This window comes from Halichondria panicea, chromosome 8 (genome assembly GCF_963675165.1).
Source record: "Halichondria panicea chromosome 8, odHalPani1.1, whole genome shotgun sequence".
Taxonomy (NCBI): Eukaryota; Metazoa; Porifera; class Demospongiae; order Suberitida; family Halichondriidae; genus Halichondria; species Halichondria panicea.
Window position 1 is genome coordinate 1634531 of NC_087384.1, and position 27207 is coordinate 1661737.

A 27207-nucleotide genomic window follows, 5' to 3' on the forward strand; every position below is an offset into this window, starting at 1 on the left:
AGTTTGTTGACTTATTTTTATCAGTGTAGTTCTAACTTTGTTGCTTAATATCCGAGCTTTTCTTAATGGCCTCTTTACTCTGACTTGGGTTGTCGCCATAGTTTATTATAGCAATTAGTTTATTATAGCAATTGCTTTATAGGCTTATTGCTGCATGTACGTGCACTCTATTCATTCCACTGCATGTGTGTGTGTGTGGGGATTTTCACTCCATACAAGGATTGCATTCCTGTAGTTGTGATAATGCAGTAATTCAATGAATATACTCTGTAGTGCTATATACCCATGAATTTCAGTTTCTCTGAACTCGGAGTATTCACTGTAAATACCTTAAGGTGGCATATTTTCACAGTACAATTTCTCATTTTGCTATTCTGCAGTTGTGAAATTAATGTTTGTTATGCCTCGGTGCGCAACATATACGGTATATAATGTGTGCATGCATGTGTGTCTGTATGTGTGTAGACTGCTACAGTTGTTCAAGGATCAATGAACTGCAAGTTAGAGTTTCTATAGGATTCTACAAAGTTTTTTGGGGGATTTTAATGTGTGGATTTGCAAAATAATCGTTCTTGAGTTATGCCTACTCGGAATGCTATTGCAGCCTTTTCAAAACAGTGCATGCGTATAGCAAAACTTGTCCATAATTATATGGAGTGTTGCTACTCTACTTAGCTCTGCACTATAGAATGCTAGCTATATATTGGTAGCTTCAAGAGTGAGAAGAGAGCTGCAAAGTTCATTGCATTTCCAATTATCTGCTAGACATAAGTATACACATTTTTTGCGATTTTACTCTCACTTACAGAAATAGCAGAAATATTAAAACCCACAAAAATATGTATAGGTTGTTGTTTTTGCATAATTACCGTACTCTATCGAGATTACGCCCACCCCACTTTTGAGTGAAAGTTCCTGCAAAGGCTAATTTGCCTTGAGAATACGTCCACTGCTAAAAAAAAATAAAAGTTTCTTGAGCTGATTTGTTCTTGTCTCCTATAGTCTACTTGCAAATAGCAGTAATTATTGGATCTATATGAGCTATCTTCTCTAAATCTCTGTTGAAGACTCTGAATATATATATAGGAACAACTCTCTGATGCAGAATCTTGACTTATATACTTTTCTTCATACATATATAAAATTATATAGCTACTTTACTTATGCATTGTTGTATATTGCATTGTATTTCAATAGCTGCAGGTCAGACGCATGCAGATCGTTTTTTAATGAGCGGGCGTAATTTCGAGGCAAATAACCTGCATGGGTGGTCTTAATTTCGAGACAAAATTATATCGTTTTCGAAAAATTAAACCCATCCCACCTATAGCTGCTTTGTAGCATGCAATTAGGGTAGGCGTAATCTTGGTAGAATAAATACTGTAAATAATGGAACATGTTAAGTTTATATACCGTACCTATAATCTCACTGTCTAGCTCTCAATTAGTAATTTCAACATAATACGTATAAAGTTAAATACTTTATGATGAGTTATAATACTCTTATAATTATTAGGCTGTTATATCTACAGTAAGGTCGGTGGTCTCAATCTTCTTCTTTATCTCAGCCCAGTTCCCCTCCCCCTCATCATGTGACCTGTCACCGGTACGTGTAGTGGTGAACCCGGTGTCAAACAGATTGTTGGCTGGGTTAGCTGGGTCCAGGAGGCGAGGGGTTTTGGGGTGTCATGCAGAATCGTGTTACCAGTTCCTTCCACCATGTAGTATAGTCGTTGTCCTAGTGAATACTGTATTTCAATGAGTGATGTGTGTGGTTGTGTAACAGATCTAGATATACCTATACATTATATAGTGATTAACAATGCCAGTATATACTTCTACAATGTATAGATCGACTTACTCTTGTTGATCTTCCCTAAGAACAAGGTCTTTAAGCTTATAGGAGGTCCTATTATGGTATAATTATGCGTGAATAGATCGATGTAAGGGTATATACTATGATGTGATAACTGCATGCGTGTACGTACTTTTCAGCCATTCATTCAGCGAAAGATTTAATTTCCAAATTTCTTCTTTGCACGCTGATAAGCTTTCAAAACGAGCAAAGAAAGAAAGTAAGACTTTGGCTTCTTCTGTCCTGCATGGGTAAACATTTGGCCATTGTTTATTTCTCCATGCCTTAGCACGCTGAATAAGCACTTTGACCTATACCATTGCGGTACATATACGTACATGCACAATGTTACATGTAGATGAACTGCAATCTATAATAATGTATGTATCCCTTGCCTCATTATCTTGCTTCTGCATAAACTGCACCTGCCATTTGGAGGCTCCAATTGAGAACCTGCATGTACATTGGCATGCATGCATATATATATATATACTTGATATGCAGTTCTGTTCTTGAATTTTAACTCACAGGAAGCGCTTTTGAACCGGGATCTTGTCTAAGAACAGGCTCAGCTGGGAGACACTGTCCCACCAAGGGGTCACCAGCATGTCAACGTCAATGAGGTCCTTGTACCGAAACTGGACAGAGTGAGGTGTCCTATTCTTAAATTGCACATCGCTGCTTCTTTTCAAGAATTTCTCAAGCTTCTCTAGCTTTAGCCGTCTTCTCTCGATTTAAAGCGACACTTTTTAATAATTACGAAGCCAGAGGTCGCTTTTTTTGGAGGTTAAAAAATTGTATTGAAGTCCTGGTGTCGAATATTTAGAGGGTCGCATCTAATTGGAGGTAACTTTACAGAGTCTACTTGCCTCGATTTCAGGCCGCTTAGAAACACTGATTTTCCATAGACTCGCAAGCCGTCACTGTTGCAGGCGAACAGTAGACTGGTCAAACTCCGTGTAGAGACTCGTGTAAGGTTTGCCACGATATTTGTGGCAACTAACCGCATACGGTTACTGCAAGATCGTTGATAGTGACGTACCACTAGAAAACTCTACGTAGCACAGCAGTATAGTGACGTCACGAAAACCGCAGCCACTTAGAATCTTATCAGATATGCTGACGGTGCAACACGAGTCTCTACACGGAGTTTGACCAGTCTACTGTTCACCTGCAACAGTGACGGCTTGCGAGTCTAGATTTTCCAGTGGGCTACAATCGAAGCTATAGGGGTGGCTACATTTACCTCTATTTAGAACGCGACATTAATTGTCAACGCAGCTGTCGCTACTTTTAGGGGTCAGAAAATTTTTGAAGCTCCTGGGTGTCGCATATTTGGAGGGTCGCCTTAAATCGAGGTTCTTACGGTAATAATGTTCTTACTATTATTCTGTGTTTAGCAGGTGCTCACTTCTTGAGTAGATAACTATGTCCAGATCAAAGTCTCACTGCAGTGCCTTGTCCCAGAGAGCCAGCTCTGATGACTTCACTGATAGTAATTGGCTGTTGTTCCTGTCATGTAAAGCAGATAAGTGAATTTTGCACATTACTGTTGCTCTATAGTACTTTTAGGAGGGTAGCCAACTCATCTGTTGCTTCTCTAGCAGCCTTGTGAGTGAGTAGCTCATTGCTGTGGGGAGGCAATTCCTAAAATCCATTTGTTATGTTCTTATTTGTCTATGTGTATATCTCTAATTGGGTGTATGTGTGTGTTTGTTTTCTTTTGCAGTAGTATATAGACTAAGTAGTGTTTATGAGATTAGTCAGCAAAGGGCAAAGGGACTGTCCCAGGGAAAGTCCATATAGGCTCATTAATTGATGCTCCCAACAGCTGCACCCACGTCTTGCACCATTATTATGCTTATAGCATCAGTTCTTATACTGTTAGAGCTGATTCCCATGAAAAGTCCCTTAAGAATATTCATTGTTTTGAGAAAAGTAATAATCCATCAATGAATAAAGGATAAGGCTATATTCCTACTATAGTTGTTAATTTTCTAGAACTATACACAATGCATGCATGCATGCACTGCTAATGAGTATACCCAACTGAATTGCCTCAGGGTATTAGTGTATATAATTATAGTAAAAGGTCAGCAAACGAATTAAAAAAATCAAAATAATACGTTTAACAATCAAATAATACGTTTAAGCATCGTACAGCCATCAGCGAAACAAGTTACTATAATAATACACTACTACACTATAATATTGTGTGCTGCATGCTATATAGTCTTAATTGTCTGTTTAAGTTAGTCAGCTCTCTTGAACGGTCTTAATGTGTGATCTCCTCCACACTCTTCTCAAGGTCAAAGTATTGCACTTTGTCCACAAACTGACTCCAGCCCTGCTCGTTTTCACTTGGCCTTTTGTTGGGTGGGTACGTACCAATGCCAGACAGGTAGACATTGTTAGCTGGATTGGCCGGGTCGACCAGGCGTGGAGTGGACGAGGGAAAGAGGGTGGGGTAGTCTCTAGCTTTGTAGTAGTCTTCCCAATAGATGCTGCATGTGTATACAAATTATTTGTTATCTATATAATTATAGTTAAGTAAACATACTCCATTCTGCTGTGATTCCGAACAAGTTTCTTCAACTCTTCAGTGGTACTGCATAATTATAAGTTTAATGAAATAATACGTGCATGCATGGTGATTAATTTTACCTTCTAGCTTCATTGTGTCCACGGTAGCCATAAGTTTGGCTCAACTGCTGGTTTTCATAGGCTCGAAGCACCAACAAGGATATTAGAAAGGAACTAGGGCTTCTTCGTCCTACTCTACTTTTAGGCAATAGGCGATTCCTCCATGCTTTAGCCCGGACTATGTACACCTTGACCTATAAAATATCATATACACGCAATATTACTGATGACTCAAGCAGAACGCATGCAGTGTACGATATAATTATAAGCGTTATAAAAGTATAGGCATTCATGCAACACAAAGCATGCACATTAAAGATTAAAAATTCGTTGTTTAATATGTAATAGTACCTTCTGATCTTTTTTTCTCATAAACTCCACTTGCCACTTGGAAGCGTTCACACTAAATCTGTGCATGACTTCCAGGTTGTGTCTTGGCACACTATCTCGAAGGAACCGAAAAAACATTGTCGGATCGTTTGGATAATCACTCCACCAAACTGGACTGATCAAGAGATCCACATCGATGTAGCTCTTGTACTTGAACTGCACAGCATATCTTGTTATGTTGGGCTCTGTAATGACCCCTGCTCCAAACACCTGTCGATTGCTAATGAAAGCTTCTAGCCGTCGTATGTGTTGGTCATATCCGTCAGTTATGATAGTATCTCCGCTCACATCTGCACAACATGCATGTGTTATTCATGCAGTTAAGCCACAACTATAATATAATAATATATGTTTGCGTGCATAGTGTATGCTTTTGATGATCACGTCTATAATTATAGTTTTGCCTCAAATTTTTTAAGCTAGAATTATAGGTGTATAGGGATTCCAGGTGCCCCTCTGAGTTAGCACTTCAACGTTACATGTGATATAGGCCCAGTGAATGGGCAGGTGTTGCATGCTCTATACAGCTACATGCATGCATGCATGCACGCAGGTTTGCTTGCCGTGAGAGTGGAGCACCAGGTCGATGTCAAAGCTTCCAGGCACAATTGTTCCATGTCCCATAGAGCCAGCTTTTACGATCTCGCTCACTCTAATTTTTGGATGAGTATAGCTTGACAAATTAAGCTGCATTTGAACATATATAATTATACAGATTTCTGCATGCATATCTCATTATTACCTGTAGAGTAGACACCAGCTCCCTAATGGCTGCTTCAGCCTCAGCATGTGTAGGTTTCCTAAAGTAGGCCATCTTGAACTTATAAACTCCTGTCTGAGACTACTGCCTAATTTTAAACAGTTGCTCTCTTTTATATCAACTTAAGTAGTTTCATAGATTCCAAGATTCTAGAAGGTTCTCTGTAATGGTGACTATTGTGGTCAATGTTGTATAATTACCAGGTTTTAGGGGTATATTCCTGAAAATAATCAGTTCTAGTAATCTCTCTTTCCTGTGCAGTACTCAGTACATGTAATACAAAGGCCAAGATCATTATCTACTACAAGGGCCAATAAACTGCTTGTGGCACGAATTGCCATGTAATAACTAATTTGTTGCCTTGAAAACCATTTTCTGATAATTATAGAAACCAGCATAGAAACCACTTGCTGCATATAGATGTGAAAAAAAAAGGTAATTTGGTAGTTTTTGTTCTGTTTTTGGTGGCTGGATTTACAATATATAAACAGTGGTTTGCAGAACAGTTGTCGTATACTCAGAGTAGCAGTAGGCGGTGACTTTTACAAGGTCACTTTGCCCCAGTGCAACATGTCACACTATAACCCTGGTTAAAACATGTGCAATTCAAGTAACCCACATGTTGGGTTACAACAACAGATAAAAGTATACACATTTAAAACAAGTAGAAATACTCAGCTACAGGTTGTTGTAACCAGCCATATAGGTTCTTTTAAGCATATTTGGTAATGGCAAGGGCGTATAAAAGAAGAGAGGGCATTCATGCAACTCCATATGAGCAGAGTTCAAATGTGGGCGGATGAATGTGCATGACTGGCATGAAATGCGAAATTTATATTTTTAGCACTTAATGCAAATTAATGCACATAATTATTCCTCTGCCCACGTTTGAACTTTGCTAGCTACGTGTATACTGATAGTGGAGTTGCATGCTCTCTCTTCTTTATACGCCCTTGGTAATGGGTCGTAGCAACTTCCCATAGGTAGAAACATCCAGCTATAATATGTAGGTTTTAGCAACCATGCACAGCAGCAGCCATACGTAGAAGTACCCGCCCATGCAGCTATAGGTTGTAGCAACCTCCCGTAGGTATATAGTAGCTGATCGGTCAAAACAACCGCGCTATAATTATAGGTTCTTTTGACTCACATTTCATCACTCATGCATAATTATTGTAGAAAAACTCAGTGCTGTGATGTGACATACATGTAAGTGTGTTCTAATTACAATCATCACAAAACAAGAAACTGATAATGTACTTACATACAAGTGCATTCAGCCTATAGAGTAAATAAACGCAATTTGGTGCGTAATGGTACATAAATGTAAATATTTTGGGATTGGAACATTTCTAAGAAAATATGATGATATACCATTGTGTTGGTGAACAAATTATCTAAAAGTCCAAAAAGATTTCCATGGCAACCAAAGGTGGTGGGTATGTGGTGGTTTATATAACACCAACATTTTCTATAGTGGATAATCGCTTAGCAATGGAAAACACCATCGTTTTCGGCTAAGGTATGGAATTTTGGCACAACATTCCTGAATAGTTAACCTAACATATGCATGCATGTACACGTCTCACTACAAGGAGGATATGCATCAATATAATTATCGCCCGCTACTGTGCATGGTTACTCCGAGGACAAGGATAAGATTCAATGGTTGTTCCCACGCAAGAGGAGGATAAAGTGAGGAAAAGAACTGATTGAGGGAGCGGAAGAAAATGGTGACCCTCGCCTTGAGGCAGTACCTCACCAAGCAGCCAAGGTGTGTGTGTGTGTGTTTGTTGGAAAAAGTGTGTGTGGTCAGTGATGATATTCAAGAGACGGGCGGACTGAGAACAGTGTTCTGTGCAGACTGTCTCTAATTCTGAGACCATTACCAGTAACTTTCTGCGGTGTCGATTCTGCCACTTTTTAGAATGTTCTGTCACTGTTAACAAGAGCTAGATATTGCGACTGAGATGTGCTTCATAAAGAAAATACCAAGTATACTACTCTTGGAAAGTTGTCTGAACATAAAATGTATGTGCTGTGGGCCATTGAAGGTCAGTTTTCTTTAAATTTTGCATATTAATCCCTCTATGAGGCTACTCAAAGCTATATTGCCTAGCTTCTTTCATGAAATAGACTCTATGTACACTACTTTAATGTATGGTCTTTCCCCTTTCTTGTTTGCTTTAGAGAAACTCGAGATTTCCACTAAAGTTTAGTCTAATTATAACTGTAAAGGCCGTTATGCTTTCACTTTAATCCCTCTATTCTAACACTGATCAATTATTAGCCCTTTTGGCATTCATATAACAATGGAGAATAGTCTTTACTGTATCGTAATGCATACTTACTTTTAATAAGAATGCCACACGGAAGAAGATATCAGCATTGGAAAAAAGCTGCAAGAGATAGACGGCTGGCTTGGTGTGCCAAAGATGAAAGTGCAAACGAAGTTATCAAGTGATTCTAATATTACATTGTGTCCTTTGGTAAGTCCTCTGATAATAACTTTTACCGATCATGAACCAACTACAAATGTATGTCTACATTATCATTATTTTTTCAACCACTTTTTAATACAATTATAATAATTATGGAAGTTGTACTGTATAGAACTTAAAGCAGTATCTCATTCTAATCCTTTTCATTATCCTGTAAATAGAGACGTAGTCATTCCTTTATTGAGCCCAAAACTCTTCAGTCTTATCGTGGAAGTGTATTTTCAGTGTATTATTATTCCTGTCAGAAGTTACCAGGTCTAAGCAGACTTCTCAGCATTCTGACTATTTTAGCTTGTCTATTATGACTTCTAATAATGACCTGAGCAAGATATCTTACCATGTTAGCCCTTTGATGAGAAGAAGATAAGCTTTGATTCACTGCCACAGCAGCCTCTCTTATTGGCGCCAATCTCGTGCGCAATGTATTGCTAAATAATGATTACATGACCGTAACACGCCTGGATTCAACCACGCCCATCGTTTCCAATCCCTTTTTCTTCCTTCATCTATGGTTTAACTACCTTAAACATCATTTAATCTACAGTACACTGAGTAATAAATATGCAAGCCATGCACTCGAAACTATAAGGTCACAATGAATATGGCACCTGGGAGACGAGAAATATTACCACAGAAGACGCACCTGTTGGCGCAGGCCAGACCAGGTGTGGTTTCCATGTATCAATGACTCTTGATACTGCATGTAGAACAAATACTGTTACGGCCACCTCTCCCCCTCAGAACAGACTTGGTCCATAGATATACATCTTCACCTCAGAGGAACCAACCACAAGATAGCTGTTTTTGTGATTACAGACGAAAATAAGTGTTCTTGCTTAGCAGCCTAGGCGTAACGCGCCTAGACTTCAAAGGGTTTCACCCACACAACGTACAAAACGTGATGTCAAATGACGTGCGTTTTCAATCCCTTTCTCTTCCTTCATCTACGGTTAAACAAGGTTAATCGAGGTACTCCGCTTGCCCTGCCTACTGCATTATGTACTGCCCAGCATCTACGCGCATGTGCAATTATCTCTACACCTCGTGCTTGATTATAGCTATCTGAGTTAAAGCCCCACACCCAACCCTCCCTTGGTTTCTATACACTTCTCTGTCGTTACGACATGACTGAGCCGTGGCTATGACTGTTGGCTAGGCCACCTCTTTACCGCCAAGTACTTAATTAGGGGAGCAACATAATTATTAAAAACGCTTAATTATTATCTAATTAGCGAGGTTGCACTCCTCTAATTAATTAGAGAGGCTTCCTAACAATAATAACGGCCTTCAGTCATGGTCCGGCTCACCCTCCAAGGGGCGTTGCGGTAATGAGTAGCTGTACTCAACGCTTACAGCGGTACCTAGAGCAATATATAACTATTTAGTGGTATGGTATCTAGTCGGGTGCATGGCTTGCATATTTATTACTGGTGTACTGTAGATTACTGAACATTTTTGCAATTTGCTGCATGCAAACTCAAAAAGTGGGTAATGATCAACCATAATTGTTGTTAAAAAGATCGATGCCAAAAGTTCAAGTCTAATTAATGGCTGTCATCAGCACTGCAGAGCCTTGCAGCTCTTTTCTCACTCTCGAAGCTACCAATAGCTAGGTTCCTAAGTAGAGTAGCAACACTCGGTAAACAAGTTTGGCTACGTGCTCTTCTGAAAAAACTACATGCAATGGCATTCCAATTAAGTAAGCAAAACTAGGCATAACTCGAGAACAAAGCATTATTGACTCGAAGAAAACATGACTAGAAGCCTATTAGAAACTCTTACTTGCACTTATTGATCGAGCAGCTGTACCACTCTGCACAGACACACACAAACACACTACCGTATACCTCGCTTACGCATGCACACCGAAGCATAATAATAATAGATAATATATATACATGGTTGCATGCACTGGTCCATAATTATACAAACACTGAACAGATGCATGCGTGAGTATATAGCTAAGGTTACAAATGTGCATGCAGCTGTTGGAATATCCTATATTATATAGCGTATAATAGCACATTGTAAAGTGTCTACTGCTGCTGGACGTCTATATGGTGAGGTCAATGTTGTCCACCTTCGTAGCAAATTCCTGCCATCTTTTGTCCTTCCTCCGACCAGACATGCCACTGACGTACACATTGTTGGTGGGATTGGCCGGCCACCACGGAGCAGGAAGGAGGTGAGAGTACTTCTCTCGGATCATCTTTAGCCCAGAGTCTTTAGCTCTGGACTATTAAGCGTAATAGTGCATGCAAGGTACATGTATGTCATCATTATAGTGCTTCATATCAATTATTGTTTCAATAATGTAAGGTACTTTACTTTTGAGGAACTAAAATACAGTTTCCGTGGATTGGCTTCGAACCTTAAAAATTGTGCTCCTCGAAAATAAAGCACTATAAAGGACTGTATATATATACAGTAGAACCTCGCTAATCCGAATAAGCGGGACTAAACCCCCATTCAAATATACATGAAAATTTTGGATGTCATTAAGTATCATTAACAAAGAACACTCACATGCACATGCATGCATGTAATATTACTGTGGCCAGAAGGAAAGCTGCTAGCTAATTTTTTCTCAAATTTCTAATATACAGCGAGTCTTGTGAGCTCTTTTCGTTTTCTTTGCAGTATAGCCATTGTATTCAGTGAGGTATTGAGCAGTTTATTAATAAAGTGCGCATGTGCAGTAGTCTATTCTACAGCCCTCTTCTTTTCAGTTTAATATTATTTTTTGTCCAGTCTCCGAACTTTAAAAAGGGTCCAGATTAGCTAGGTTCTATACTGTACCTAAAGGTGGCATAAAATTGGGTATTAATTTCTGCTAATTCTGCGAATGAGAGTAAAATCGCAAAAATGTGTACTCGTGAATGATGTTCTTGCGTACTTGGAAAAATTCCTCACATTTTTCCACTACTGCAGCATACTGTCTTCGCTCCTCAGCAGTAATATTAGTGAACACTAGGACTGACTCCGCTTCTTCTCCTAAAATGTATTGACTTGTTTCGACTGTGACTCTCCTGCAAGGCCTGATGCTTCTCGAAATTGTTCAAACTGTCTTTTCCAGCATGGCCAGGCATCAGGTGTCTGATTTTTTTTCCAAAAAATGGGACGTAGACAAAATTTAGACGTATAGACATAAACACAGCACACAACTGAAAAATGACATAGGTTATAGGACATAGGTTATAGGCTAGTGGTGATTTTTGGTACACATGCAGTTCATGTACACTATTGATTATAATTATAAACTCTAAGAAGAGGCCATAATTATACCTGTCCTCACACTTTGTAAAAACAGCTGAACTTTCCCCACAGTCCCCGTGATACTCTTGGAGTGTGCTAGCAAGGAGATGAAATATAGGAGTTTGGCTCATTGGGTTCCACTGTCTTGTCACTTTTGTACGCTCATGCTTTTTCCCTTCGAATCAGCTTGTGTATATCTACGTTGTGAATCGAATTTGTATTGTACAGTGGCCCAGAGAGTACGATTAACCTTTACTAGCGGACAGTATACGATGACCTTCGATAGTAGAGAGTTGACCTTAGCTAGTGGACAGTGCGATTAACCTTCGCTAGTGGAGAGTTCATTTTTCAGTCTAGTGAAAGCTTACCTTAGCTAGAGACATTTAGGGGGGTGCTGATTTTTTGTCTTTTGCTACATTTTTATAGAGCCAGGCACTTTTAATACACTCACTACGCTCGGGGTATACTACAGCAGTGCCTTTGCATGACATTCTAAATCCCGTAGACATATCCGAAACAGTATATAACTATTTTAATTTCTAGTCTATAATTATAATTATATATAGACCTTAATCTTAAACATTTTTATAGCTGCATGTAACTTTGTGTGTTTCTACTTTGTCCACCATGGAGTCTCTATATATATAGCTTGTTTTATTGTTTCACTGTGTTCCAGATGCACCTTCAAATACAATTCCTTACAATTGGTGATCATGCTGTTTGCTCTGCCATTCATATAATCTGCTATGCACTGCTCTTGTTTCTTGTCAGAAGGATACAAACTTTGATATTTCGATATAGATCTACTTCACTCACTTTATTACAGGAATATTCCAAACTTGACCTTATTACTCAAAGATGGCTTCCCGTGCATGCTCATGAAGCTTAGACTCGCAAGCCGTCACTGTTGCAGGTGAACAGTGACGGCTTGCGAGTCTACATGAAGCTTATGAAAGCTCTGATTCTCCTGGCTCTTGTCCAGTTATTCCATGGTGAATACCTATATAGCCACTCAGTGTCTGACAAGTTTCTGAAGAACGGCGGCGGATGTCATCTGGTATTGAATGGAATGGAGTTTTTAGGGATCAAACTGTACTGACAGTTTAATATACTATTATTCCATGACTGAGATCATGCCTTCACACTGTATACTGTGTATGTATATCTATAAGCTTAATACCCGTTACTAAATGTTAGTTTTGACTTTACCATACTCTTAAACTCGCTAGCTAGCTACTCGCAGCCACTGAGTAGCCTACTGGCTGCGACTCGACTCAGTCTCTTGCATGTATTTACGCTGTAGGTGAATATGTAGATAGATAATGATTATATATAATTATAATTATATCTGTTTATATCATGCCATTGTCCTCGTGAGCCCTAGGATTAGGTCTGGAGACTCTTGCAGCATTTCCGTGTGCTCTGCAGAATGTGGCCATGCAGAACCAATGAAATGCATATCCTATGTCTTGTGATTTTTAACCCAAATAAATGCGAGTATTGCCTCTTGAATACGAAATGAGAGTATTGCTACATCTACTCCTTCTTTACAACCTCCAATATCACAAGTTTTAACTAATTATTGACATTCCAAGAGCATGTAGGTACATGGACTGCTGCAAGAGTCTCCAGGCCTTTTCTTCTCTTGCCCCTCGGCCGCTCTCCCCTCTGAGAAAAAGTCTGGCCCCCATGCATGCAGGCTAATATTTTCTATATTGAAACCACACCCACGTATACTGCATGGTGAAACGCCCCTATTCGTATGTTAATTTTTTCGATAGAATAGTTATAGACACAATTACGCTGTGATAATTATATTCATTCTACTGGTTTACTTAAGTCTAGCGTTCCAATGTTTCTGATTAGAGAACTCCAATCCCCCGTCCCAGTGTCGTATTCTCCACACCTTTTGTAGGGCTCAAAATTTGCGAGCCCTGTAAGGTACAGATTATGTGTGGGGTTAGCCGGGTCAATGATGCGAGGTGCCCTCAGGGGAACTAGGGTAGGGTACTGCTTCATAGCGTAGCACTGCTCCCAGTATATGCTGCATGTGCGTATGTGTGTGTGTGTGCGTGCGTGCGTGGGGGGGGGGATTAATTTTGTGACAGTTGGTACTATTTATAATATAACAGTGTATGATGTCATGTATGATGTCATAGGAACTATGTAACAGCAGTTGATCTTATGTAAAGTTCAGTTGTGCAATGATTATCAATTTGATTAAGTGAGTCTATCCTGCTACTTTATCTACCCACTTAACAAACAGCAGTGCAAATTTAGTGTATGTGGTCGTCTGCACATGCGCAGAAAATATGTCTCCATGCATGGTGCATGCAGCATGGTAACAGATAATGCGCATGCACATTAATGGACTCGCTCATTTTCTGATTATTAGTTGAACATGATTATATCGTGGTGAAAATATGACAAGTCGAGTAGCCGAGGTTCCACTTTATATACTGTTATAGCAACAGCTTGTCGCCTTTATGTTAAATGAATAACCGGCTATAACTCACTTGACTTTGTCACAGTTGTATACAATACTCTTTAGCTCTTCTGTGGCACTGCAAGTAATTTCATTACAGTTGGTGCAAATCAGTGATTGCTACCATATGTACATTGTATAAACAATTTGTTCATTTATTAATACTTTTTAGTAATCAGCTATAATTATAGCACTTAAAGTTGCAGAAATATAATTTATAGGCAATGTATATAATTATGTTGTATATATATATATTATACAGTAGTATGTTTTCGATTTATGTAATTATTAGCTAGGCCTATATATATACTATGCTCTCATAGTTACTTCCTTACCTGCCCATTAACTGTACATGCATGCATGTACTTAGCTATTATATACCTCCCTTATTCACCCACTCATTGATGTACATTGTGCCCATTGTACCCTTGGTTACCTCTCTACCCGCCCACTCACTGTTGTGCTAGTGTCTCTGGACTGAGTGTGGAGAACACGCCCAGTGTCTTGTGAGCATTCTCGTAGGCGTGGATGACCAGGAGGGAGAGCAGATAGGAGGAGGGCCTCCCTCGTCCCCCCGTACACTGCCTCCACTTGAGCGCACGCCATGCCTTTGCTCGACGAATGAACTCACGACAAAAATTACCTCTCTAAATGGGATAAACAACAAAACTCACACTGCATTAATTTTATTATAATCATAGTGATGATACTTTTTTTATGTATTAATGAAATTATCTGTAATGGCAGAACTGCTTTCTCATAATCATGCTTGTAAGCAAGACTAAAACGTCTCCTATACTTTCACATAATTATAAGACACCTATAGTATAGTAAACGGTCTCTTTCTCACCCGAGTAGCTTGATTTTTTAGAAACTGGATCTGCCATTTTGCAGCACACTGAGTAAACCTATACAAAGACAGACCAAAGCGTAATAATAAATTACCTGCCAATTAGTACCAACTCACAATTTTCTGTGTGCTGGTCTCAAAGTCTCTAGGAAGGTGTAGAAGTCAGCTGGCTTTCTCCAATTTGGACTGACCATAATCTCAATCTCAATCCCCTCAAATGTGAATTGCAACCCCTTGTCTGTGAGGGCATGGAATTCGAACCCCTCAGCTAGGTCTTTCTCCGAGTGCATTAACTGATTGATCTGGTTTAGCCAGAGTCCATAGCCATTCCTTATCACCTCCTTAATTGTGATGTCTGTGAGAGGGTTAGTGTTGAAATGTAGCTATATGCAGAGTTAAATTGTCGACAAAACTCTTTTAACTGCTTGAAAAAACAGGTGGTTATGGTAATAAGCCTCTGCATGGTATATATATACCTGGTGAGTATATGATGATGTCAGCATCGTATTGTTCTGGTAACTCTGTCCTTGTGCCTAGCGACCCTCCTAGTACTATCTCCGGTACTCGTAGGCCGCACCTTACAGGCAACTTTTGCTGAAAATGGTCACTAACATAAAATTTATTTCAGTATACCTGTATATATAGTGCAAAATGTTCGAGGCACTATATTTTTTTGTAGAAAGGCCTCTAAAAGCATTTCGTTGCATAACGTTCGTGGGTTGATTGGTTACTGGAAGCCACGCCTTTAATATTTACACATTATAGATTTCGTGCACGATAACCTCGAAAATTTTGCGCTATACGTTATATATTATATCATGTACGATAACTATAATTATCTATTAGAGGTAAGAAGTCAGTTTGTGCTATAGAATAATCTCAAAAGTTTCTGTGCATTATTGCTGAGTTAATGTCTTTAAAATTAGTTGCTTTGTGTCAAATTCTTAATCGGCTAAAGCGCTCGACATGCATCTGTGTGGTGAAACTTGTATATTATACTTATACGTAACTGCTTGGGTTACATTTGTTCACTAACAGTTATTTCTTATATACGTACCTTAAGCAGATCCATCATAGCTTCCATTATTTCTAGGGCCTCTTCTATTGTCATGTCAACCACTGGTGAGCACCTCTCTGCCATTTTGTATACAATGCTAACTGATCTGCGTAGCTATATTAACTCTTGATTTGATAATCGCTTCGACCAGTTATTAACCTCAACTTCTTTAAAGCTGTCAATGTCGTAGTAAAACACACTGTATCTAGTTAATAATGCACACTAGCAACACTGTTGTCTATACTCACACTTGTACATGCAGCCGTCAAGTTTGCACTGCATGCTTATAATAACTGTCTATTGAGCTGCAATAAACATTCGTATTCATTGCCAAACTCGCACATTCCTCAAACTTTCATTGTTTAACTAGACGTCTGTGTTGTACTTTTAAGATGTAGAATGTCTTCTTGTTACAAAATTGGTCAGCTGCCCAAATATTATTATTTGTGAGCTTGCCAGGGAATGTTGTCACTCACGCCCTCTTTATAGCTACCGGCCAATCCATCATAATTATAACACAATAATAATTATTGCCATACGTTTTGGAGCATTCATCGTATTCAGTTAGTGTCATTATAACAGCAGCGAGGTATAATTATGGTACGTAGTCTTAGACTATAAGTGTGTGTTGTGTGTGTGAGTAGAGTGTTACAGTTGCTCAGTGAGTGCATGTAAGAGTTTCTAGTCGCGATTACAATAATTATGTGGATTTGCAAAATAATGCTTCTTTCTCGAGTTGTATAATTATGTGGGCTTACTTGGAATGCCATTGTAGCCTTTCAGAACAGTTGCGTAGCAAAATTTGTCCATGGAGTGTTGCTACTCTACTTAGTAGCACCAAAACGCTATAGCTATTGGTAGCTGCAAGAGTGAGAAAAAAGCTGCAAAAAGCTGCACTGAGCTGTTTCATGCTGTAGCCATTACTTTAAACTTTTGGCATATTTTTAGCAACAATCGTAGTCGATCATTTACCACTTTTTGAATTGTAAAATCGATATATCTATATAGCTTCATATTTTATGCCTCCCCATCGAGGCATCAGCATCCACGGTGCTTTCATAATTATATTTAGGTCCCGTGTAATGGACCGCACGATTTTTAATTTATGTGAGGTATAAAGTGGACTCGTCCTTCTTGTCAAGTAGAGTATAGTTTCACGCCTCTTTCACTCGCTCTTTGTCGTCACGACTAGTGTGTGTATTGGTTGTTTTGTTGTTGTATCATAATTATAGCGGGATATGCATGAGTGTGTTATTTTAAGTTTCATTCCATAGTGTAGAATCTGCGCGTGCTCAACCAGTGAATAGCTACAGCTCATCAACGGTTTCTGCACTGCAAAAACACTTTTGTTAATTTAACAAACAAAAGTTTGTCCCGGTGATGAATCTCACAATGACAGAATAATATTTGTTAGAATGACAAAGGTAAAACAACCTACAATGTTTTGTCATTCAAGCAAAGAAATGATGTCAAAACAACAAAGTATTATGTCATCTGAATTTCACCAATTTATTGTACTTCTATGTCAAAATAGCAAAGTGAATGCTGAATTAACACTGCTATAAAGTGAATTTCTTTGTTAAATTAACACTATACCTTTGTCATTTAATTAGTTGTTTTCTCGCGCACGTACACACATGCAGAAGGTCAAACGGTATTAGAACAATGAGTTTATGATAGAATAAGATCACTGGATCACATGACATGCAGCACAATACATTTCTTCTGTCAGTAAATTGTTTTTAGTGTTCATCACTTAGCGTTTCTTGAAATTCCAGTACAGTGAACTGCAGGCGTTTCGTTTGGTTTCATGAACGCTACATCCCTCAGATCATTTTCGTCACAATAAGCCCCTACAGAACAAAAGATTGAAGTCACTATAGTTACCAACACATATGTAGTGCAAAATGTAAATAGTATAAGCTATCACCCCCATGGACGAAGTTGACCAGTGTAACTGACACGTGAGGACACATATACACACAAACTCGTAAATCAGTATGCTATAGCTATCACCCCATGGACGAAGTTGACCAGTCGAAACCAGTGTAACTGACACGTGAGGACACATACACACAAAATCGTAAATCAGTATGCTAGCTATCACCCCATGGACGAAGTTGACCAGTCGAAACCAGTGTAACTGACGCATGAGGACACATACACACAAACTCGTAAATTACAATGCTAGCTATCACCCCATGGACGAAGTTGACCAGTCGAAACCAGTGTAACTGACGCATGAGGACACATACACACAAACTCGTAAATTACAATGCTAGCTATCACCCCATGGACGAAGTTGACCAGTCGAAACCAGTGTAACTGATGCATGAGGACACATACACACAAACTCGTAAATTACAATGCTAGCTATCACCCCATGGACGAAGTTGACCAGTCGAAACCAGTGTAACTGACGCATGAGGACACATACACACAAACTGGTAAATTACAATGCTAGCTATCACCCCATGGACGAAGTTGACCAGTAGAAACCAGTGTAACTGACACGTGAGGACACATACACACAAACTCGTAAATCAGTATGCTAGCTATCACCCCATGGACGAAGTTGACCAGTCGAAACCAGTGTAACTGACACATGAGGACACATACACACAAACTCGTAAATCAGTATACTAGCTATCACCCCATGGACGAAGTTGACCAGTCGAAACCAGTGTAACTGACACATGAAGACACAAACTCGTAAATCAGTATGCTACAGATGAAGGTCGAAACCAGGGACAGTTGCCCTCTAGCTAGCTATATAGTTTTATGGAATCTGACATAACTTGCAAGTCGTTTCTTTGAAGTCGATGAAGGTGGTTAAGTAAACTCCTAGCTGGTACACATTGTGGGGCCGAGGTACGGTAAAATCTGCAGCTGGAAGAAACACGTAAACACATTTATTTAGCAATGAGCAACATAACTTAAATCCTTTTTCTTTGAAGCTGGTACATGGTGGAGTTATACGCCGATACGGTATAGCAGTGATTTGTAAACTGTGAATTCAGAGAGTTTTGGGATCATGTACATGCCATGCGCCAACAGCATGCAATGGAACTTAACTTTTTTCTTTGAGATGGTGGTACTATCTACTCTTTAAGAAAATCTGAAAGAGAGTATTGGGCAATAAGTTGAGTTTAGCAATGAGCCTGACTGACTAACTTGCAATTGTCTTTTCTTTCAAGCTGCAGATGCAGGTGACTCTTGACTCCTAGATCCTAGCTGGTGTACATGGAACATGGTAGCCCACTGCCAGGGCCAGGGGTACAGGCATGCAGTCAGTGATGGTATAAAGCTGCATGAGCAGCTGCAGTCTGGTGCAGCTGCAAGCACCATGTGCTAAGTATGTTTGAGGCCTCGCCCTGTTATTCCTGAACGCCCCCTCATGCCACACCTATAGTTCCAGCTTATAATTATAGTCTCGAGGCCAAACTCTCCTTATCAGAATCTGGCCTCGAGACTAGCTAGAGTTAGAGGCTAGAGAGAAGGTAGCCTCGATCCCAGGCCGCTCTTCGGCCAGGCCTTGTGAAGGAGGCTAGAGAGAAGGCTGCCTGCACTGCACTGCACTGAAGGACTCTGGAGGCTCCTGACTTCTTCACTGCCACTGTAACTTACCATGCCCAGTCACAAGTCTCCAATTGCTACATACACAATTGAACATGAGCATGCAAAGATATAAGCATCAGGGCAACTGAGATGTTTCAGTGTAGACAATTTATTATGAGCTAGGGTAATCGAGTATAGGTTGAGTAGGTTGAAATCAGTGATGCAAACTTGCACGTATCTTTTAGTAGAGTTCTAGCTGTAACTTTATAATTTGTTATTGTCACACATTAATGTTAATTTGACAATGAACGGTAACTTCCACTAAATGTGAGATCAACAACACTTCGACAAAATGACAACACATGTGTTCAAATAACAATCTACCATTATAATAACAAATATTAATAGTTAGATAAACTATATTAATAGTTAAATAAACTATGATTTGTCGTTATAACAATAATTGCAGGAAATTGACAAACGTTTTGTCAAGATAACATTTTGTGCCGGTAGCAAACTGTGTCACAATAACAAAAGTGTTTTTGCAGTGTGGGCAAATGTCAACTCATGCACTATTTCACAAATCAACTGGGTGACAGCGAAATCCAACAAAAAGATGTATCATATTTGGCTGCCTGCTTTGATAATGTAGAACTCTATGTCGATGCGTTGGAATTAACCCCTGGCGAGCAAACTGACGTTCGGTTGAAGAAAATTGACAGTATAACCACCTATATAGCTATGATCAAGTGTTTGAAATCTGGAAAAGAAAGAAGCCTTCACAAGCGACATTCAGGGCCCTTCTGGAGATGTTAGACAGATGAAGAAAGAGGCGATCGCTGCACAAGTTATGTCTGCCCTCGATCCTCGAAGGTGAGCTCGAGATAATAATATTATTGTGTACATCATGTGTGGTATTTGAATGTTACATTGCAAACTTTGTGCCCTATGCCCATAGTCTACCACTCACACTCAGTGTGTCTATAGCCTAACAGATGTATGCCCTGCACCCACCTGTCATTGATAGGTTGCGGTTGTACTACCCAATAACTCACTCTTTATTGCCTCCATGCATATATAGGAGCTGTGAGGAGGTGCACATAATACAGCACTCTGGTCCATGGACTGTAGAGATGCCAGAACAGAACCCTTAGATCAGCTTTATCACTATGTGTGGTTGTGTATGTTGTGTTTTGTGTAAATTGTTGAAATGTTTCGATATCCCATAATTATTAATAGCTATAAATATACCAGAATGATTGCATGTACCGGGTGGGGGGGGGGGGGGGTATTATTCTTGTGCGCTATATATTATTACTTACTGCACTGCTATGTAAATTAAATGAGAACAGTAGACTCGGTCACCCTTACAGCGCCGGAATAGCGATGTGGCAGCTAGATAATAGCCGCGGCTTAAAAACGATGACGGATCTTATATATATACCTCGAATGTAATGAACTTTTGCAGGTTTGTCCTAAATTGAGGCAATGAATCATTCATGCATGCTCGATGCACTATCTATATAAGGTTTTCGAGGATTGACCTTGAATCTCGAAAATAGGTTGAAAGACCTCGATCTCTGCTGTGGCCAATTGAACCTCTAAAATCCGCGACTAGCTAGTTTGGGCAGTCCGTGAATGTGCCTCAAAATAACCCACTAGCTAGGTTACTTAGATACGATGTTATAAACGGGTATTAATTTGAGTCATTAGGCCACTGTTAGTTGCATACTTGTTTCAGATGAGAATACTAGCTCAACCCAGATGAGGGAGGGAGGTCTTCATTACTCATTATCCCATTATTTGATGACGTCATATCCCGTTTTTTTTTAACTGACGAAAATACACAAAAGGACGGAGTCTAAACATAAAAATATTTTTTACGCACTGGCTTTTTGGTGCACAATGCAACTTGCACATGGGAAAAAAAAGTGACTTTGACCTCAAATAATGGCTGACATCAGCAATTAAATAAGCAGGTGAGCAAAACTGAGGAGGGAGGTAATTGATCTGAAACAAGTATATGCAACTAACAGTGGCCTTAAAATTAACGCTCATCTCTATCTGACTCCCAAATTAACTTTCCATTCAACATTCATAAGACAAATTAAAAATAATAGCCACAGTTTAAAAACGACCCTACCATGAGTCTAATATTTTTGCACGCAGTTCTGTCCCGATCGAAGATATTGTCATTAGGCCACTCCAAGTGACACTCTGGTTTCTGGTCCTGAAGTTTTTCTAATTGCATGCGGGCGGGCGGCTTTTCTCATTATGTCATTATCAATTTCACCTTATGAATTTCATTATTTTGCAAATGAATATCATTATCACACTATTTTGTACCACATGGACCATTGTGCGCATGCGTAGTAGAAATAATGGGATAGAAATCCAATAATGAGATAGAAATCCAAGAATAAAATCTGATGCGGGCGGTGGACCAGAAACCAGAGTATCACTTGGAGTGGCCTTAATTTTATGCTCCTAAACGTAGACTACTAATTTGTAAATTGTGCTGCAGTTAGATAGCTTTGAGAGCTAGTTTTAGATAGCTCAGGGGCGGATCCAGAGGTAGTTCGTTGGGTTCGTACGAACTACCCTTCCAGCTAGTATCTATTAGCTAGCTAGCTTAGACTCGCATGCCGTCACTGCACTGTTGGCGAACAGTATATAGACTGGTCAAACTCCGGGCTGCGGTTTTCGTGACGTCAGTATACTGCATGTGATACGTAGAGTTTCTAGTGAAACGTCACTATCATTGATCTTGCGGTAACCGCATGCGGTTAGTTGCCACAAATATCGTGGCAAACGTTACACGAGTCTCTACACGGAGTTTGACCAGTCCATTTCTCAAGGGCTGGCTGGCGAGTCTAAGCTAGCTAACTGTACTGTCGTGACAAAGTCGTACAAAGTACGTCCTCTCTGCTTAATAAAAGGGTGGGGCTGGTTCTCTTTGCATAATAAAAGGGTGGGGCTGGTTCTCTCTACATAACAAGAGGGTGGGGCTGGCTACTGCAGCCACATTGATTTGCACCGTGGTCAAGCGATAATATTATTATATCTAGCCATGAATCCTTGACTCCTGGTGTAAGAAGAGGAAAGTTTCAGGTAAGGGAGAGTGCATGACACTGCATATTGAATGATACTGCATACTTACATGTATAATTGCTATAATCATTAATATTATTGATGGTCAAGTTCTACAAGTGTATAGCCAAGTCTCCTCTTCACCAGCCACCACCGTCTGTCTTTCCACTGGGGACCACTACTATCTCTCCTCCAGTCACAACCATCTCTCCTGTGCTTATAAATCATGAGGGAGAACATGAGGGTTAATTAGTGGGCGTGGTACTTTAAAAGGGGCGTGGTCACAAAAATTTCGGCGCTTTGCGCGGACAAGAAGTACTGTATAAGAACCCCCCTTCCTTAAATCCTGGATCCTCCCCTGTAGCTAGTGCAACTATTCAGTTGCACACTGTTCTATTAAACTTAGCTAGCTCGCATGCAGCTGCTTGCTTGTTCTAATTATTCCCGTCACACTAGCTTTGCATGCTCTGCTTTGCATGCTGTATAAAAATCTGTTCCAATTTATACCGGGACAATTTCCAAAATAATAATTTTTTGCTGTCCGATAAATTAGAAGATATACGGTACATAGGTGCTAGCCTCGATTCAAGGCTGTTTAATTTAATCGGCCTGTTAACAACCTTGTGTCGCAGTATCGGGTATAATTCTACGAGTATATCGTTATGCAGAATTACTTGCTAATAATATTATATGCAAACCAATAGCATAATGATATTGGTTGGGGTTCAAGAGCATTGTTCATCTGAATGGGCATCCCCGCCTAGGGGATTAACCCCTCAGCCTTTCGGGGGTTATATTTTAGCCAGATCTTGTTTTCTTTAAAATGGTATTTTACCACAGTAACCTATTACTCAATCTGGTGCCCATGCACATGATTTGCTCTTGTCACAGTGCCGGACAGGGTGCAAACTGACCGACACTGGAGATACAAAAAGAACTAAAAGAACTAAGCATAATTATAAGTACAAGGGGTGGGAATGAGGAGGGGAATGAACTAAAAGAACTAAGCATAATTATAAGTACAAGGGGTGGGAATGAGGAGGGGAATGAATGATGGACGTCTGATATGCTCACAAAGTGACTGCTAATAGTTCTGAGACTGCCACGAGGCTTCAACTTTAGTGCACATGCGTTGAGATGAGTGACGTCATTGCGGCCTGCTCCTTGTTGTTAACCCCATTTAATATGCTATTAAATTCCATTTAACAACTTGTGTCGCAGTATCGGGTATAATTCTACGAGTATATCGTTATGCAGAATTACTTGCTAATAATATTATATGCAAACCAATAGCATAATGATATTGGTTGGGGTTCAAGAGCATTGTTCATCTGAATGGGCATCCCCGCCTAGGGGATTAACCCCTCAGCCTTTCGGGGGTTATATATTAGCCAGATCTTGTTTTCTTTAAAATGGTATTTTACCACATATCTTTACGTCTATCTTTTGTTTGGGTGAGGAATGAGTCCCTTCGACTCACAAATACTCCCAAGCTGAGCCCAAACAACCCTTTATTGTCATTTATGTACCTTTTATTTACTCAGTCTGACGTATGTTATATTATCTCCATGATATTACAGATCTTTCTTTAGTTAGTGTATATAGGAAGCCTATCTTGATTTCATGTATACCGGTATAATCATCATTATATAGATAATGTACTAAGGGCATGACGGAATTAGCTCCATAATTCAGACACAAGACACAACAACCAAAGTTAGAGAAGAACGATTACTTCTCGGCTCTTTCTATAATTATGATGCTGGGAAAAACGTAGCCAAGGAGTGCATGTGCATGCAGAGCTTGACCATGCAAATAACGCTTGCTGTTAGCACTATTGCTCTGATTCTAAAGGAGTGGCCAGTATAGTAAAGAGGATTCAGGCCAATTGTGGATATGCGTGGACAAAGCGAGATTTTCTGAGTAGTCTACCGTCGTTGAACTGACTAAAACGCCATGTAAGCTAATATAACATAGCATATGCAGAAGTGATTGTTGCGAGAGAGAGCGTCGGCTAATTAGTTATGTATTCCTCTAATATGGGATGCCAACACTGTAAAGTTAAATTTGGCTGTAATAGAGACCAGACATCTCTCCTCATGAGGCTATACCACGGCTGAGTTATCTGATTGGAAACGAACCGAATGTCTAACCCAGCGTTTGCCTGCTGCTATGATCATTTCTTTTATCGATATATAACTATATGGCAATCCTCCCTTGGGTTAGGCCATTGGAGTTGGAACCATTGTCCTGCTTCATAGGCACCGCAGCCCCATGTATAACAGTGAAACTATAGGGTTGTCCTTGATGCAGCGAACGAGCAGGAAGTGGCATGTATTCCACTGTGAAGCAAATGTTGACCACCATTGAATGTCAGAACGTGCAGCGACATTCAGGCGGCGAAAGCCGTCTAAGTGATGGAATGTGGTAGATGCATCAATCAGTCACAAACATGCTGAGGTATGTCCAATGAGGGACAGCAACCCCTTGTCCTCCCCGCCTTTATTTAGTTTAGTGCTCTACAATATTATAGTGAATTCCAATTTAATTGGCCATCCGCCCATCCCTGAGAATTTGCTAAGCTCCAAGAGGGGGGGGGGCCGTTGCCTGTTCCGCGGTTGTTTCATTATATCCACTGTATAACGCCGTCTGCGGGAGATGAGCACTTTACTATTCCATTGCATGCGCACCTATATATATAGCAATCATATAATACTGATACGATAATTATACTGCAACATATCGTTGTTGATTCTATCATTGACGCTGGCGTTATAATAGATCAATAATAAGCTGCCATGCCATTTGCCTTTTTGCAATGTTAATATATGGGACCTGTCCCTGAGGTTTTATCACCATGCATGCTGCTGCAGGTGTAGTCTTTGGGCGGAAATTTCATGTAATTTGTAAGGAGCCTTTGACTATATCCCAATCTGTTTACGACATACTAACTACATTGGGTATTATCTGGGTGGTGGCTCGGTTCTGCCTCCCAGGTTTCGGCTTTTAATGGTGTGCATGCATTACCGCGCTTCCAGCTGTTGAGTGTAAATGGTACCCTTTAGTTTTTGGCCTGCAGATCATGCATGCATGGTAATGTCTTTTGTAGGCTGGCCCCTTGCTGCCAGGCATGTTGCAGATAGATATAGGTTACCATTAAAGTTAGGAAATACGGGTAAATTAAAAATGATTGTGGTGAATGTAGTGATAACATGGGGATGAACTAGAAAATGTAAACAAATACCTGAGAAGTGGAGTAAGTATACTAAACGTGCACAAGCTAGCTGTTTCATTGTTTTTGTGCAAGAGAGTATATCGCTCTCTTTGGGGTTATACATGCACTTGTGGGCAGCATGGTTTAATTTATTTTGGTTTGCACATAATTATATATACATACAGAAATCGGAGCTGTAGGTTTCCAGTCCCACCAGCCGTAGCTGCTTTGGGGGGTGGAGTCGACAACACCGAGCGACGCTAGTGCCCCTTATACTGGGCTATTTTGGAGCGGCTGCATGCTTGGGAATGGGTCTGAGGAGTTGCAAATGTGACACCAGCCCGACATATAATATTCCAGCCTCTATTTTTTTTTTTTTTTTTTTACCAATCACGCTGTCCTATATTGCTGCTGCGTCCTCCCGAAGGTTGTGGTCATACGTGGTCCATGATGGAATTTTACTTTTTGCTGAGCTTGGCGATTGTATATAGCCGTGTACATTAGTAAGCATAAGGGGCATGGCTTGCATGGCTGAGAATAACGGCTGTGCATGTATGCCTAGTTCCAATGTGTTTATACCCTATAATAGTGCCACTATAGCAATGTATATTATAGTGGCTTGCTCAGCCCTCAGCCCCCCCCCCTTCATGATGGCAATCGATTCCACCATGGAGCGTTTGACTATAATGATAGTGTTAGATCGAGACTACTTTCTTCTTTGTTGGGTAGGAAGCTGAGTATCCGTAGTTGAGAACTCCTGATTGTCAGGGTGTTTAGCAGGCGGGGCATTGATCCGGTACCTGCGGTGAGCCGTGTATAATTTAAAAGTGCTCTTTGCTTGCTTGCTGTAGGGAGGTGCACTTATATCTCCCATGGCTGTGATGGGTGGCGACCATCGTTTAAGGCCATTACTATCAAGACATGTAGGTTTGCCAATACCGCCTACCCTGCCATTTTATTGAGTTTGCTGCCAGTTACCATAACCCGCCTTTTGTCGGTGCCATTTTCTGAGTTTGCCCTGCACTTGTTCCTAAATGTTGTTGAGTTTGCCATACCCCTCCTGTTGTTGGTACCATTTGTTGAGTTTGCCATAGCTATACCCTACTGAGTTTTGCTGCGTTTGCCATACTCAGAGTTTTCCATACCTGCGAACTTTGCGAGATACCTGTGGTGCGTGCAGGAGCAGTTCATAAAGTGTACTGTGGCTCTTTGCTTGCTGAGGTGTATATTGTGTTTGATTGACCTGCCCCGACATTTATTTTGGGGGATGGGCCCAGGGGGGTAAATATGCCATACCCCGCTACTTGAGGTTAACTTGCAATACCAGGGTTTGCCACACCCTACTCGGCTATATTTGTTGAGTGTGTTGCCATTATTTTGTTGAGTTTGCATTTGCTATACTCTGGTTTATTAGTATGCCATTTGTTGGGTTTTGCCATACTCGCCATTATTGTGCCTCGGTGCACATGCGCAAGCGAGGTATACGGTAGTATGTTTGTGTGTGTGTGTGTCAGTGTAGACTGCTAAAGCTGTTCAAGGATCAATGAAG

The 27207-nt window shown here is 40.1% G+C and overlaps 3 protein-coding genes and 2 long non-coding RNA genes across 8 annotated transcripts in view; all 5 read right to left on the minus strand.

Moving 5' to 3' along the window:
• The window catches only part of LOC135339652 (serine/threonine-protein phosphatase 6 regulatory ankyrin repeat subunit B-like), a gene marked incomplete in the record, with an annotated part of 1209744 nt that overhangs the window by 529006 nt on the left and 653531 nt on the right, over positions 1–27207 (minus strand).
• On the minus strand, positions 1443–3561 carry LOC135339864 (uncharacterized). Of its 3 annotated transcripts, none has more exons than XR_010396089.1 (6): positions 3422–3561; positions 2384–3367; positions 2251–2308; positions 1989–2098; positions 1862–1909; positions 1443–1738 (listed from the first exon to the last, which is right to left on the minus strand). It is a non-coding gene; the product is annotated as an uncharacterized LOC135339864 (long non-coding RNA). The 3 variants fall into 3 exon arrangements; XR_010396088.1 differs by having other exon boundaries at positions 1443–1748; XR_010396090.1 differs by lacking the exon at positions 1862–1909 and having other exon boundaries at positions 1443–1748.
• Positions 3949–5839, minus strand: LOC135339746 (uncharacterized). Its single transcript, XM_064536008.1, has 6 exons — positions 5631–5839; positions 5452–5575; positions 4850–5178; positions 4520–4692; positions 4416–4463; positions 3949–4359 (listed from the first exon to the last, which is right to left on the minus strand). The coding sequence occupies exons 1-6, from the start codon at positions 5700–5702 to the stop codon at positions 4131–4133; spliced, it is 975 nt and encodes a 324-aa protein (XP_064392078.1). The 5' UTR covers positions 5703–5839; the 3' UTR covers positions 3949–4130.
• LOC135339332 (2'-5'-oligoadenylate synthase 1-like) lies at positions 13180–16208 on the minus strand. 2 transcript variants are annotated; one of them, XM_064535402.1, is made up of 7 exons: positions 15797–16208; positions 15216–15333; positions 14857–15094; positions 14740–14797; positions 14346–14536; positions 13921–13968; positions 13180–13448 (listed from the first exon to the last, which is right to left on the minus strand). In XM_064535402.1, exons 1-7 carry the CDS (start codon positions 15878–15880, stop codon positions 13223–13225), a joined length of 963 nt encoding a protein of 320 aa, XP_064391472.1. In that variant the 5' UTR covers positions 15881–16208; the 3' UTR covers positions 13180–13222. The 2 variants fall into 2 exon arrangements, with proteins under 2 accessions (XP_064391472.1, XP_064391473.1); XM_064535403.1 differs by lacking the exon at positions 13921–13968.
• LOC135339323 (uncharacterized) lies at positions 17463–19899 on the minus strand. The gene is made up of 2 exons (XR_010395981.1): positions 18971–19899; positions 17463–18914 (listed from the first exon to the last, which is right to left on the minus strand). It is a non-coding gene; the product is annotated as an uncharacterized LOC135339323 (long non-coding RNA).

Bases quoted from the DNA above. Each gene is read 5' to 3' on its own strand.
- LOC135339332 (XM_064535402.1), bottom strand. From the start codon at position 15,880: ATGGCAGAGAGGTGCTCACCAGTGGTTGACATGACAATAGAAGAGGCC. The intron at 13,969-14,345 runs GTGAGTGGGCGG...AATTACTTGCAG, and splicing joins CCAGAGACACTAGCACAACA to TGCCACAGAAGAGCTAAAGA. The intron at 13,449-13,920 runs GTGAGTTATAGC...ACGCACATGCAG, and splicing joins TACAACTGTGACAAAGTCAA to CATATACTGGGAGCAGTGCT.
- LOC135339746 (XM_064536008.1), bottom strand. From the start codon at position 5,702: ATGGCCTACTTTAGGAAACCTACACATGCTGAGGCTGAAGCAGCCATT. The intron at 4,464-4,519 runs GTAAAATTAATC...ATAATTATGCAG, and splicing joins GGACACAATGAAGCTAGAAG to TACCACTGAAGAGTTGAAGA. The intron at 4,360-4,415 runs GTATGTTTACTT...ATACACATGCAG, and splicing joins CGGAATCACAGCAGAATGGA to CATCTATTGGGAAGACTACT.